Genomic DNA, 15,757 nt, shown 5'->3' with positions numbered 1-15,757 from the left:
CCCAGTGCATTATTATTACTTTATCTTTTTGGAAGTGAAAACAATTTATTGAAGACAGAGAGATACAGATGGAGCATCTGGCAGACTCGAAAAGGAAAGGAGCATAGGTCTCCCACTTGTTAGTACATTAAATAGTCTTTATTTAAAATTTTGTCTTTATTGTGATAAAATACAGATAAACATAAAATTTACTGTCTTAACCATTGTCAGGTATATAGTTCAGGGGTATTAAATACATTCATAATGTTGTATAACCATCACATCTATGCTTCTTATGAATGTACAGTTTTTTATCTTGTAAAACATAAAATTCTGTATTCATTATGCAATAATTCCCCTTTCCCCCAGCCCCTGGCAACCACTATTTTTACTTTCTGTCTCTATGATTTTGAAAAAGTCAGTCTCTTTTAAGACATTTAAAAATAAGAAAAAGTATTTTCTGTCCACCTACACTTTTGCCATTTCCAGGGCTCTTTTTCTTTTGTGTAAATTCTATATTTTCATCTGATTCCATTTTCCTTCTGTCTGAAGGACTTTTGTTAACATTTCTTATAGTAGTACAGGTCTGCTGGCCATGAATTCTTTCAGGTTTTTTTTAAATTAAAATAGAATTCACATACTATAAATTCACCATTTTGAAGTGTACAATTCAGTTCTTTTAGTGTATTTACAGGGTTGTACAGCCATCTAATTCAAGAACATTTCGTTACTCCAGAACTTAACCTCATGCCCATTAGGAGTCACTGCCCACTGCCCCTGATAACCGCTAATTTACTTTCTGTGTCTACGGATTTGTCTCCTCTGGACATTGTGTATAAATGAAATCATAGGTCATATGACTTTTCATGTCTGACTTTCACTTAGCATAATGTTTCTGAGGTTCATCCCTATTGTAGCATGTATCAGTACATCATTCCTCTTTGTAATATTCCATTGTATGGATATACTGTATTTTGTTCTTTCATTTATCAGTTGATGGATATTTAGGTTGTTTCCACTTTTTGGCTATTATGAATAATTCTGCTGTGAACATTTTTGTATAAGTTTTTGTGTGGATTTATGTTCTCAGTTCTCTTGGATATGTTCCTGGGGTGGAGGGGCTGAATGATACATTAACTTTATTTAGTTTTTCAAGTAACTGTCAGAGTGTTTTCTACAATGGCTTCACTGTTTTACATTCTCATTAGCAACATAGGAGGAGTCTACTTTCTCCACAGCCTTGTCAACATACATTTCTGTTGTTTACTAGCTATGAAGTGGTATCTTATATGGGGGATTTTTGTTTTTTTGGCTTTGTTTTGTTTTATTGACGTATTGATTTGCATTTCCCTAGTGACTAATGATGTTGAATATCTTTTCATATGCTTATTGGCCATTTTCCAGGCATTAGGGTTTATTGTATACATCTTTAATTTGTCATATATTTTCTTTTTTAAAGATATGCCTATTGATCGTCTATTTTTAAGTTGCTTATTTGTCTTTTCATTGTTGTTGAATTCTATTAATATCATGTATTGGTGATTTTCATATTCTGATTTTCACATTCTAATTTTCATATTCTGAATCAACCTTTCATTGCTAAGGTAAATCCCAATTGATCATGGTATATGCTGCTTTTAATATGCTGCTGTATTCGGTTTGCTGGGATTCTGTTGGGGCATTATGCATGTGTCTACCTACAGTATATTTTACAGTTTTATTTATAGTTTTCTTTCATGTGATATCTTCTTCTGGTTTTGGTATCAGGGGAACACTGGCTTCATAAAATGTGTTGGGAACTGTCTGAATGAGTTGTGAAAAAAATTGGTGTTGATTCTTTGAAACATTTGACAGAGTTAACCAATGAAACCATTTGGTCCAGAGCTTGCTTTGTGGGATATTTTCTAGTTACTAATTTAATTTCTTTACTAATTATAGGTTTGTTGGGGTTTTTTGTTTGTTTTTTGTTGAGTCAGTTTTGGAAATTTTATTTTTTTTTCAAGAATTTGTGCATTTCATTGAAGTTATCTAATGTGTTGTCATACTTTTGTTCATAGATTTGCTTAAAACCCTTTTGTTTTAGTTAGATTGGTCATAATGTCTTTTGTTCCTGATTTTAGTACTTTGAGGTTCTTTCTTTTTCTTAGTCTAGCTAAAAGGTTTCAGTTTTGTTGATCTTTTAAAAGAACCAACTTTATTTTCATTGATATTTTTTTCTTCTATTTTTTCCCCCTTTTTTCTGTTTCTTTTTTCCTTGCTCTAATCTTTATTATTTCTTTCCTCCCTTTTGCTTTGGGCTTTCTCAGAATGGAAATTTAGGTGATTGATTTGAGATTTTCTTCTATTTTAATGTAGTGAATATAAATTTTTGTTTAAGCAGTACTTTATATGCCATCAGATCTGTTATGTGGTGGGGGTTTTTTAATTCATTTCAAAGTATTTTCTAATTTTTCTTGTGATTTCTTTGACACATTGGTTATTTAGGAGTTTATTTCCATGTATTTCTGTATTTTCCAAATTTCCTTGTCATTAATTTCTAATTTCACTTCATGTGAGATTTGACAACATTGTATGATTTCAATCCTTTTCAGTATATTGAGGCTTGTTTCACGGCCTACCATGGTCTATCTTGGTGAATGTTCCACACATACCTGAGAATGTATGCACTGTTGTTTGGAATATTAGAAGTGTTTGTTAAGTTTTGTTTATTTATACTGTTACTTAAGTCTTCTTTTTCTTGCTCATCTTCTCTCTAGTTATTCTATTCTTTTTGAAAGTCAGGTATTGAAGTCTTTAACTCCTTTGGTTTTGTATGTCTGGAAGAATCCTTCCCTCCCCCCCCCCCCCCCCCCCCCCCGCCCCTGGGTGTAAAATTCCAGGTGACAGGATTTTTTTTTAAACACCATACTTTAAGACATTACTATCATCTTCCTTGCCTTGTTTCTATTCAGGATTCTATTATTCTTTTTTTTTTATTAAAGATTTTATTTATTTATTCATGAGAGACACAGAGAGAGGGGCAGGCAGAGACATAGGCAGAGGGAGAAGCAGGCTCCACGCAGGGAGCCTGATGCGGCACTCGATCCCGGGACTGTGGGATCACGCCCTGAGCCGAAGGCAGATGCTCAACCGCTGAGCCACCCAGGTGTCCCAAGGATTCTATTATTCTTATTTGTTTTCTGTATGTAATATATCTTATTTTTCTCACTCTGCCTACTTCTAAGAGTTTCTCTTTCATCATTGCTTTTGATCAATTTGTTTATAATGTGCCTTGGTATAATTTTCTTCATGTTTATTCAGTTGAATTTATAGTATGCAGCAAATTTGGGCAATTTTTTCCATTATCTCTTTTTCATTTTAAAGATTTTATATATTTATTTGAAAGAGAGAGAAAGAGCACAGAAGGGGAATGGAGAACAAAGGAAGAGGGAGGAGCAGACTCCCCACTGAGCAAGGAACTTGATGCGGGGCTGGATCATGACCTGACCCCAAAGCAGACACTTAATCAACTGAGCCATCCAGGTGCCCCTCCATTATTTCTTCAGATCAGCTGAGCCATCCAGGCACCCCTCCGTTATTTCTTCAAATATTTTTACTGCCCACCTTTCCCTTTGGTCTTTCAGAGATTCCTATTACACATATTCAACCATGTGAAGTCTCACAGATCACTGATACTCTGCTTTTTTTTTTTAATTTTTTTTTTTTACCTCTTTTATTTTGGATAGTTTCTGTTGTTGTATTTGCTAAATTTTTCTTTTACAAGTGTTTAGTTTCCTGTTAATCTCATTCAGTGTATTTTTTTTTTTACCATAGACATTGTTTTATTTATATTTATTTATTTTCTTATTTTAAGTAGGCTCCATGCCCAACATGGGGCTCAAATTCATGACTCTGAAATCAGGAGTTGCATGCTCTACCAACTGAGCCAGCCAGGCTCCCCTTATTCTAGAAGTTTGACTTGTTTGGGTCTTTTGTGTATCTCCTTAACATGTTTACACTTCTCTCTATCTCTGATGTCCTTATCTATAATTTAATCATCTGTGTTTTTTGAGTATGTTTTTTATAGATTTTTGTAACTATAGATTGACTTTTCTAATTACAGATTGGTTTGGGGTTTTTTTTTTTTCTTTGCATTCTTGGTAATTTTTAAATGGATGCTAGGCATTGCAAACTTTGTTGGATATAGCATATATTTATTTGTATGCATATCCTTTAAAAATATTCTTGAGATTTGTTCTCGATCACAGTTACTTGCAAACACTTCTTTTTGAGGCTTGCTTTTAAGTTTTGTTAGGCAAGACCGTAGCACCCTTTATCCTAGGGATAATTTTGCTACACTACTGAGTCAGTACTCTTCTGGGTTCTCTGTTCATGCCCCATGTATATCAAAGTTTTTTCACTCTGTCTGATGGAAACCTGAAGTATTTCCAGTGTGATTTGAGCCTGCAGAACTATTTCTTCTATTCCTTTGCAACCTGGTTCTTTACCTAACCTCAGGTTCTTTCTTCACATGCATGTACTGATAATCATTCAGCTGAAAACCTGATAGGAGCTCACTCCAGATCTCCAGTGCATGCCTCTCTCTGTGGGCCCTCTTTGCATAGCTCTGCCCTCTCCTGTGCTCTGTCCTGTGCTCTGTGCCTTGACCTCCCTGAATTTTCAGCGGTGTCCTTAAATGAAGAAGACTGCTGGTTTCCCTTGAGTTCTCCTTTTCTAAGTTATAGCCTGGAAACTTTCTAGGCAATATGTTCATATTCTTGTGGAGCTCATTTCATTTGTTTTCCCTCTCTCAGGGATGTTTGTTTCTCATTGTCTGGAAATTATTATTTTATTCATTTTATTTTGTCTGTATTTTCAGTTATTTAAGCCTGGAGGTTAGATCCAGTCCTTGTTACTCCATCTTGACTGGATTTGGAAGTCTTCCTGAAGTTATTTTGAGCAGTGCTAAGTTATATAACTTTATATATTTAAGAGTAGCAACCTGATTACCACTTAGCTTTTTAGCTATGCCAGGTAGGTTACTTTAGATTATCCACAGCATTTAGGCCTCAGGATTTAGGATTCTTTTTTTTTTTTTTTTAATTTTTATTTATTTATGATAGTCACACAGAGAGCGAGAGAGAGAGAGAGGCAGAGACATAGGCAGAGGGAGAAGCAGGCTCCATGCACCGGGAGCCCGACGTGGGATTCGATCCCGGGTCTCCAGGATCGCGCCCTGCGCCAAAGGCAGGCGCTAAACCACTGCGCCACCCAGGGATCCCAGGATTTAGGATTCTTGAAGTAAGAGTGAGGGGAGAATTTTCATATGCATATTATCCATGACATTGCCAAATAAGATAGTTAACAACTATCTTACTGAAACTGGGGTCACAAGGTCCTGAAAAGTTTCTAGAAAACAAGCTCTGGTAGATGTAAATTGTTTGAATGGATGAGATTAGGATATATAAAATATCAACAGTGCCATCTAAGTTTAATGAATAAAAATAATACAGTTCCTTTTGAAAGCCAGCACAAACCAAATGATAAAACTCAACAAAGCACAGACAAGAAAACAGGGCAATATATTGTATGAAATCGGTTGCTAAAATCTAAAATAAAGTGTTAGCAAGTTGAATCTGGCTCCGTACTATAATGTTAGTAGGGAGGAAAGCAATGATTAAAGAGTTCTTTTAAAGGATTGTTGGAATAAATTTGAAGATTGACTGTATTCAATGGAAGAAAAGAGTGAATCAGGTAATTTGAAGCAGTGTTTCTCAGGGTGATCCAGGGACTTAGGGTCAATTGCAGATGTCTGTCATGTCAGAAATAACTGATTCAGATGCCTGGTCTCAGTAAAGACAGGAAAATGTAGAGGTGCTGATACGATATGTGAGCTGGAGGTGGAGGGGAGGGATAAGGTGAAACTGTCTTTTTTTTCTTTTCTTTTCTTTTTAGATTTCATTTATTTTTGAGAGAAAATAAGTAGGGGGGAAGGGAAGAGGTGGGGGGAGAGACTCTCAGGCAGACTCCCTACTGAGTGTGGAGCCCAACAGCAGGCTCCATCTCATGCATGACCTTAGCCGAAATCAAGAATTTGATGTTTAACAGACTGAGCCAACCAGGCACCCCTCTAGTTACTTTTTAATCCATTTTTGCTTGGATCTTGTGTTTGAGATGACCACTTGATATCCAAGTGGGTATGTCTGATAGCAAATGAAAAATAAAGTCGTCTTGGAGATATACATCTATGTTTTCCATGGTAATAATGGTTGAAGTGATGAGAATAGTCTACTAAGGGACAAAGTAGGAAAGAAAGTCACTTAGTTTTAGGCACTGGACCTTGTAGGTAAGATGAGACAGATGGAATAAACAGTGGTCTCAGTAGTGTATTACTAGGAGTCAAACACTAAAGGAGTATGTGACACTGTGTTGTCAGAGGAAAATGAAAACTAAAATGAGGGATTCTTGAGGGGGGCACCTGTGTGGCTGAGTTGGCTTCTTCCTCTGCTCCTACCCCTCACTCATGCTCTCTCTCCCTTTCTCCCTCTCTCAAATAAATAAATAACATCTTAAAAAAAAAAAAAACCCTTGAGAATGCAATGGTAATCATTGAGAATGCCATAAATGAAGGATGCAGTGATATTTATAAATACCAACTGCTTTAAAAAAAAAATGACTCAAACACTGAACACTCACTAACTGTAACATCAGTTTATCAGAATTATCCTTAGATTTTTAAGCCAGAGCAGAGGTCAGCAAACCTTTTCTTTAAAGGACCAGATAGTAAGTATTTTAGGTTAAGCAGATATGGTCTCTGTTGTAACTACTAACTCTGCTATAGTATGAAACTAGCCTCAGACGTTAGATAAACAAATGTGTGCGGCTGTGTTCCAGTAAAACTTTATAAAAATTTATTTTTTTCTGTATTGTTCTTCCATTCCTTTTGCATTAAGAATTAACATTGGCAAACTTGTTTCTGATAAAAATTATTGAAACTAAGTATTAGTAATGAAGCTTGAAAAAAATCCAGCAGGAATTACTAGTATGTTAATTTTATAAAATTTAATAAACTTGACCAAACACTATATCCAGCATGCCCTTAAGTATGAGACGGTAGAACTGAAATAGGCATATTTATTACCCCCCTCCCCCCATATAATGACTAATTTAGTGTGGTTTGAGTTAATTTGTTTCCGTTTATTATTTGGCAATTTTAATAATTTGTGATTTTCTTACCTTTTCAGTCTCGGAGAAATCTCTGTGAAGAGGCTTTGTTAAAAATTAAAGGTGTTATTAGCTTTACTTTTCAAATGGCTGTTCAGAGATGTGTGGTGCGGATCCGTTCAGATTTGAAAGCAGAGGTTAGTATTTTAAATGGCTGAATATTCTTGAGTTTATGGGTAAACCAATCAGTGTTCAAAATTGTTCCTTTTAATCCTGGCCTAGGCTTTGGCATCAGCGATAGCATCAACCAAGGTTATGAAGGCTCAGCAAGTTGTGAAAAGTGAAAGTGGAGAAGAGGTAAATGCTTTATTTAGTTTTCTTTATACCTGACTCTTGATTATCCTTTATGGCTAGCAGATTGCTATTATTTTCAGGCTATTAGTTGCCAAATATATAGGAGTGTTGTTGGGTCAGGTTATCTTAATGTTTCTTGGCTAAGGTTAACTCTGTTAGAAATATAGAGAGATTTTATAGATTTCAAAGTCTATTCTTATATTCTGTGGATTTCAGAGTCTGTTCTTTATCTCAGTGGAGAGGTTTTCCTAATTTTGTACGGAAATAAAGGATATCTAATTTCCTTGCATTGGTTTTTAAAGTCTTTTTAACCTTAGTTTAGTTTTGCCAATCCAAAAAATAAAGGTCTGTTCCCACCACGGATAGATAAATTTGGTGAAAGTCTTTGCCTCTTGCTACTTTTGCCCCCAGTTTTGTGATAGGGAAGACAGATTTGTATCCCTTTAGCCTGTTTGTCTTCCCACAGAAAGGAGGTTCAGGGGCCTACAGTAGCCAAATAATTGCTTTTGTTTTCTTTAAATAGACAGGAGTTGCACCTTTATTCTTGGAGCCTCAGGAGAAAATCATCTTAGTTTTCATATTTCTGCTTTTCTGTGCTCAGCAATTGGGCCTACCCTTCATGTAAGAGGAAAATTTTTAAAGGAACATAGCTCTTGAGAGAAACAGTGATTAGAATGAGGAGTAAAGTTGACTTTTGACTAAAGACATGTATCCGTGTCACTTAGGTTGATTTTATACTAACTCTTAACATGTTCTCCATATCAGATGCTGGTCCCATTCCAGGATACACCTGTGGAAGTAGAGCAGAACACAGAACTGCCTGACTACCTGCCTGAGGATGAGAGTCCGACAAAGGAGCAAGACAAAGCAGTGTCCCGGGTCGGCTCACACCCAGAGGGTGGAGCTAGCTGGCTGAGCACAGCTGCAAACTTTTTATCCAGATCTTTTTACTGGTGACTTCAGTTTGAGTCTCAAGGACTGTGTGAACCAACAAGGGGCCAGTTTTCCATTGTTGTGGTGAACTGTCAAGTGCAATTTGCAATAAGTTATCATGAAAAGTTTTTAGATTATATGATTGCGTATGCTGCATTTTACATTTTATTGGACATTTTGCCCCACTAAGTGGTAAGAAGGACAGAGGCTACAGGTGGAGTTCTTTGTTTATGAAGGTATTTTGGTTCTGTTTTCCTTTAATTGCCTCACTTTTTAAAAAACATGGGTCCACTGTTAAACCAAACATATGTATGTGCAGCTTTACATTTTATTTTACATGAAGCACGTGATTAGGAAAACTTATTTTCTCCTCAAGCCTCAGGACCTATCTGAAGAGAAGTTGGGGGGGGGGTTTGTGGGGGGTTTTTTTTAGCTCAAGTTGTGCATGAATTACTGAACATCTTCTCTGCTTTTCTTCATGAAAGATACTTGCTTTGATACTCTTCACTGAAAATTGATGAAAACATTTCTCATCCCCCTTTTGTGCCTTTTTTAATTTTGCCAACCATGTTTATAGAAAGAACATTACTAGAGAGACATTTTGCAAATTAAAACACATTCATACGGACAAAGCAGTCCTCTAAAAATACAAGTCTACAAAAACTTTGTCGTCTTATTTTGTTGTAATTTTAATAAGATCAACCCAGAATCAGCTGAGAAGAACGAAACGTGTATATTAGCAAAGTACTATTGGAGACTGAGTGTGATCAGATGCTCCAGTTGACTGTTGCTCAGTGTGGTTTTTATCAGCTCTTAAGAGTTCCGTCCAGCATAATATTGAGAGCGACTATAGATGGTCTTTAGTCCTTACTTTGTGTTCATATACCATCCCTTGCTAGAAAAAAAAAAAAAAAAAAGTCAAGAACTAACAGACTTGAAGAAAGAAAACAAAAATCAAATGCCTATGCCATAGTGCCATTTGGTAGAGTCTAACCTTAAAACATGAATTGCTTGGCAGATGCCTATTCAGTAGGTATTTCCTTGTATTGCCTTTTGTGAATTTATTATGAACATGCAATCATACTGAATGAACAAAAAAGACTCAAATTATTGCTTATAGAGAAATAAAGCCAGCATTGGTCCACTTAATTTTGTTCTCATGTCCAGCCAGAAAAAAAGAACTTCAGTGAAGGTAAGATAAATAAATATAAATATATATACATATATATTTTTTGGTAGATAAGAGCTAATTACATATATGGAATGCTTTATTAAATTTCTGAAATATTTGGCAACTAAAATTTTCCTTTTGGTGGAAATCCAGCTAAATCCAGATAAATTTTTAGTGCTAATATGATTAAGAAACTCATATGGAGAAATTGAAATTCTTTTTCATCAACATGTAGAGCTGCTACTGTACTGCTTGTGGAGAATATGAAGTGAAAATTGGACCCTTGAGGGTTTCCTTGCATTTTCATCGCTTCTCTTTTAGAGAAAATTAAAAGCATCCAGTATCACTGGAAAAAAATTATTGTAATATACTTCACCAACAACAATCTCGAGTTCACAACCTTCTGGAGGGAGAGGTATTGAGGGTGTTGAGAATATTTTTTATGTATCTGGGCTCTGATTCAGCTGACACGCACAACTGAAAATAGAAGCTTTCAGGGCCTGTATTGTTTTAAATGCATAATAAACTTGCTGCCAGAACCAGATGTGTTGAAAAACAAAAACAAAACCACCTCCTTTCTATAGCCATTAAAACAAAGTTTACTGTTCTGTTTTAACAAGTTTGTATTTTATTTTGCATCGCCACACATCTGCCTATTTAAAAAAAACTACGTCTCTTTGGTAGTAATGGTTCAGTACAAGTAGGTATTACAGCTTGATGTTTGTGTGTTCTAAGTGTTCTTTTATTCCAGGTCTTATAGAGCAGTTAAGGCAACTGTAATGGCATTTTTTGAAATATATTGTAAAATAATAAAAGGTAACATAATTAAAATTGAATGGATATTGCATCTTTGTGATATAAGCATTATTGATTACTCTTGAGCCTGTTTGTATCCACACTGCCTGGCACCTTCTCCTAACTCCCTGCAGGTGCGTTACCCGACTCATTCCCATGCATCTTCCCCTCATCTTCCCAGCACCACACCTGCCTCTCCGTGGGTTTGGATCAGCTGCTTCTCTACATACACTCATTGTAGCACTTAAATTAGATTGAAATGATATTTACCAGTGTTTCTTCCCAACTGAGCTCTTTGAGAACCGAGAGTCTGTAGCTGTAACTGGCTAGCAGTAACTGTGCAAGTATTTTTTTTGGAGGATGAACAAAGAATTTTTTCTTTTTTCTTTTTTTTTTTTTTTTTTTAGAATTTTTTCTTAAATCAGTAAAAACAAATGACAGGTAGTAATTAACTTGTTGGGCAAATAGGGAAAATGTCAGGTTGTTTTTTTTTTTTTTCTGGCAGGTTTATGGTCTATTGGTGAGTATCAAGTTTCTTATTTGCTTTGTCATTTGGTTTTTATTTTTCAAAAAAAGTGGGAGGGGAGCATAATACTTGATCCACTGAATAATGAAGTTAAGGTCAACTTATAATATCATGAGTCTTATAGAATTGTTATAGGAGAAATTTATTACTAGTTATTTCGATTTCCTGTTTTATAACTTAATGGCTGTGTAATTTTAGGTAATAATTTAATCTCTGGGGTTTTTCTTCATTTAATGGAATGGAGATAATTCTTATACTTTATGGGGTAATTATTTGAATCCAGTGAGATCATCATGAGTAACTTGAAACTAAAGTCTTACAAGTGTAAGATGGAATTATTGTAACTGGAAGTTTGACACGATTCTATTCTTGTGCTCGATTCCAAGTGAGACACTATACCTTTGTAAACACACTTATCTGGCTCCTCAGCTTTCTGTATCCAGTTGAGGGTGTTTTTTGAGGCTTAGTTCACAGGTATTTGATTTTTATCTGAAGGTCCCTTGAAGAATTCATCTATTGTTAGGCTTTCAGTTACCTTTGAGTCAATAATTTCTAAATCTCCACTGTACCATCATCTTTGATAGCTCTCCTTTCCTTTGCCATACCGGACAGATACAGTCTGTGAATTTTTCTTTTAGAACCAAGCTCATGGTAGGCATGCAGTAGACTTGAAAATTAAATGTGTCAGTACCGTGCCAAGTGCTTTACAAATATTTGTCCCTTAACAACTATAGTTAGGTGCTTTTGTATCTCCATTTTACAGATGGGGAAAATGAGGCAGAGGAGTAATAAGTAGCTCACTAGTCCCAGATAACAGAGTTTACTAGTAAATGGTGAAGCCAGGTCTCCAACCCAGGCAGTCTGGCTCCTGAGTCTACACGCTTTGACAAGGCAGCCTGCATTTTAGGGGTCCTGCTGCTGTGCCTTCCTGGTTCTTTCACCACCATTCCTATTCAGATCCTTGTGCCTGATTCATGTCAAGTGACCTAACTTGGTTGTCTATTAGCAATCAGAAACTCTGGACACCAGAAAAGTCAAGTACATGAAAGAATTAAGTCTCGTTAGGCCACAACAAAGGAAAACACGTGTAGAGCAGCTAGCCTGTCTAAAGAGGGAAACCATGTTTGTTACATGGATTCTGGGCTTTTAACAATGCCAAGCTTCTGGATGTTCTGGTTGTTCCAGACCCTTAAAATACCACCTGTGCCACATAAAACATGTCTAGGCCAGAAATTGGCTACTTGTAGCCACATTCTCATCTGTCAGATTAATCTTAACAGTATTTTTGTCATTTTCTGCATGATGTCAACAAAGGACTATGGCTTAGTTTAGACTGTGCTGTCTAGCACCAAAAGTGTCAGAGTTTAGCTACCAACGTAATCTTTCATACAGTCTATAGCATTATTACAGACTTTCTAGACGTGAAGCGCAAGTTATCTCATTGTTACAAACTCTGCTTTATTTAGTCTATTTATTATAACCTAAGTATTTTGTGTTCATCCTACTCTTAAATCTTTGCTTATGTTCTTTTTTATTTTTATTTTTTTTAAGATTTTATTTATTCATGAGAGACAGAGAGGGGCAGAGCCATAGGCAGAGGGAGAAGCAGGCTCCCCTAGGGGAGCCTGATGAGGGACTTGATCCCAGGATCCCAGGATCATAACCTGAGCCAAAGGCAGGCACTCAACCACTGAGCCACCCAGGTACCCCTGCTTGTATTCTTTCTTATCTGGAGTTTCCTCCTTTATACTGTCATCTCCTTTAAAATATTTTATTATGAAAATAAGGTCAGTATGTTCTAGAAATGCATAAAGAAAACAAGTCCTGGGCAGCCCTGGTGGCTCAGCGGTTTAGCGCCGCCTTCAGCCCAGGATGGGATCCTGGAGACCCGGGATCGAGTCCCATGTCAGGCTCCCTGCATGGAGTGGAGCCTGCTTCTCCCTCTGCCTATGTCTCTGCCTCTCTCTCTCTCTCTCTCTCTCTCTATGTCTCTCATGCATAAATAAATAAAATCTTAAAAAAAAAGTCCTCTGTCATCCTACAACCTAAACAATATTAATAACAACATTTCGATTTATTCTCATTTGTTTTCTTTTGTTTCAGTTGTTAAGTATACATTTAAAAAAACTTTTTTGTTAAATAAACTATGTGCCTGGTGTGGGGCTTGAACTCATGACCCAGAGATCAGGCGTTAACAGATCCTACTGACTGAGCCAGTCAGGCACCCCTACACTTGAAATTTTTAAAGTCTTCAAAGTAGGTATGCAGTGAGAAATGACTTTGAACCACTCTCACCTGGTTTTTCTCACCAGAGATAGCTATTTTTACTAATTATGTGTGCCCATCAAGAATATTCTATTAATTTACCGACTTTATTCTTGTATAAAGCAACTTTTCCCCCCAGCTTCACAGTATTTTTTTTTTTTTTTAAGATTTTATGTATATATTCGTGAGAGACACAGAAAGAGAGTCGGAGAAGTAGGCTTCTCACAGGGAGCCTGATGCAGGACTCAATCCCCGGACCCCAGTATTATACCCTGAGCCAAAGGCAGATGCTCAACCACTGGAGCCACCCAGGTGTCCTGCTTCATAGTATTATATTAATGTTCCACCAATTATTTAGCAGTGCTTTGATTGCAATCCTTTGCTATTACAAATGGTGCTGTGTCAGTGTATCTGTAGAGTGAATTTCTAGATGTAGAATTGCTACATCAAGCCTGTGAGTGCTTTTATTTGGAGAGTTCCTGCCTCCTTAGAGAGTATTCTGGTTTCTTCTCTTACTAGAATGATATGATAGTTCCTATTTCCCTTCAGCCTCTCCAACTGTATTATCCCACATTTAACCCTTTGTGGTCTAAAAAAAAGGGAGGGGGGATATCTTCTGAATGAGAGTTCGCTTTTTTATAGATTTAAGAGCTATTTCAGTATTTCTTTGAACTGTCTTTCATTTTTGGGGGGAGGGGATTTGAGTTTTCTTATGTAATTTATGGAAGTCCTCATACTAAACAGATTTGCCCTTTTTTTTTTAATAAAAATATTTGCAGCACACACATTGCAACAGTATTTCCCAGTGCTTCTTATACAAATCCTGTGAACAATTTTCACCCCATGGATCCTTCTTCCTCTTAACTGCTATATTTACTTTTTCTTTGTTTGGGACCTGTCATTTATGGTCCATTACTTTCCCTGAGTATGTTCTTACTGAGATCAAGATCCCTAAGGGGAGGGAGTGTTTCTTATGTTTTAATGTTTGCCACACTGTGGAGCATAATACTGTGTGTGCTGAGCATTTGGGGAGTGTTTACGAATGAGTTATGGAGATAGAACAATTATAGCAGTATTTCTATGTCGAAGGGATGGGTATTTGGTACTTTGGTTCCGATCTTGTCTGGATTTTAACTATTGTACATCTGGATTACTGCTACCTGCTTGTTAGTGACATTTAACTTTACTTGGGCATTTAACTGTGTTTCAGGCTCTGCACTAAGTCCTTGTGTTGTTTTCTTTAATCATCACCATGGTCCAGTGAGCTAGGGTTTTTCATATTCATTTAACAGAAGAAATAAAGTAACTGGAGTCAAATACAGCTACTGAGTATTAGGGGCGGGGTCTTCCTTCTTCATGACCAAATACTTGCCCAAATAATTGTTAGATATTTTAAATTTCTTCTACTCTTCTGGTTATAAATCTTTAGTGACTTTTATTGTGTCACATCCAAATTGTTCTGGCTTCAATATTCTCTGGAACCTATGCTATTCTCATTTACCTGCCACTTTTCTTCAGGTGATATTTTTGGTCTTCAGTAAATGCATTTTATGTTTGTCCTCATCCTAAATTACCAGATTCTAGTTTTCCAGAACCAGCTATTCATGAAACCCTCCTTGTCTATCCCTTTTGGACCTTGCCAATCTGTCTCCCAATTCTTTAAATTCTTTCAGCATTTAAAGCGTCTGATGTACATTTGACCACTCAGTTGTATTGTTTGTCTCTTCGTTCCCAAATGTGTTCATTTTTGCAGAGCTTGCTTTCAAAACTCTCGCTTCCTCTTTTTGTACTGCCTTTTACTTATTAAGCCCAAACTGAAGCCTCACCAACCTTCCTCATTACTGCTGTCTTCAGGACCAGCCAGTTTGCTGAGGTTCTTTCCAGCCTTTAATGGCTCAGAACCCCTTTTCTAACCCATGTTCTTCTGATAAGGGGTTTCTTGTAAAAATACAAGTCGTGTAGGTACCCATTTTTTCATGTTTAAATATTTTAGGTAGGAAGATAGTTGATGAGGACACATTAAAAATAATACTCAGTTTGCAGTCTATGCAAACAAATATTCCAGTGGGAGCAAAAATTGGGCAATAAAAAATAAACTTTCAGAGAAAAAAATGGTTTTGCAATTGATAGAAAAAAAAAAAAAAGGAATATTAAGATAGGTAAGAAAGTACCAGTGAATGAGTTACAAAATGGTAGCAGAAAATGAAAGAAGATAGAAGAAGGGAGGCAATACATGGAAACTCAGCCATACCGACCTTACCAGTGAATTAAAAAAAAAAAAAAAAAAAAAAACAGGGCTAAAAGCAAATGTAGATGAAACCCTAAGGCAGACTGTGAAAATGTTGAGCCAGAAGTCAGGACTCCGTTTTAGTAGGTAAACTTCAGGGAAAAAGGAATCCTTGCCTCTCAGTGTAAAGTCGGAGAAAAAGTATACTGTTTTAAGAAAATGTATATGTAAAAATATAAATAGGTTTGTAAAACAAACTGCGTAGGCATTTACACTCTTAGTTTTGATTTTATTTTTCTACGTACCACATTCTTCCAGGCAATTTAAGGTCTGCTTTCTAAAAATTAGATCCATGGGACACAGG

General features: G+C 36.3%; 1 protein-coding gene across 2 annotated transcripts in view; it reads left to right on the top strand.

Annotated features, from left to right (window-relative positions):
- Positions 1 to 10,416, top strand: part of ARMC1 (armadillo repeat containing 1) — a 38,299-nt gene extending 27,883 nt beyond the window's left edge. For both annotated transcript variants that reach the window (XM_025477850.3, XM_025477851.3), the window contains exons 5-7: positions 7,203 to 7,319; positions 7,405 to 7,479; positions 8,242 to 10,416. In XM_025477850.3, the coding sequence (XP_025333635.1) occupies positions 7,203 to 7,319; positions 7,405 to 7,479; positions 8,242 to 8,433 (384 nt within the window). In that variant the 3' untranslated portion in view covers positions 8,434 to 10,416. The remainder of the gene's footprint in view (positions 1 to 7,202; positions 7,320 to 7,404; positions 7,480 to 8,241) is intronic.
- The last annotated feature ends 5,341 nt before the right edge of the window (positions 10,417 to 15,757 follow it).

This window comes from Canis lupus, chromosome 29 (genome assembly GCF_003254725.2).
Source record: "Canis lupus dingo isolate Sandy chromosome 29, ASM325472v2, whole genome shotgun sequence".
In the NCBI taxonomy this organism is placed as follows: Eukaryota; Metazoa; Chordata; class Mammalia; order Carnivora; family Canidae; genus Canis; species Canis lupus.
Note: the sequence above shows the minus strand (reverse complement) of the source record. Positions and strands in the feature narration are given on the sequence as shown.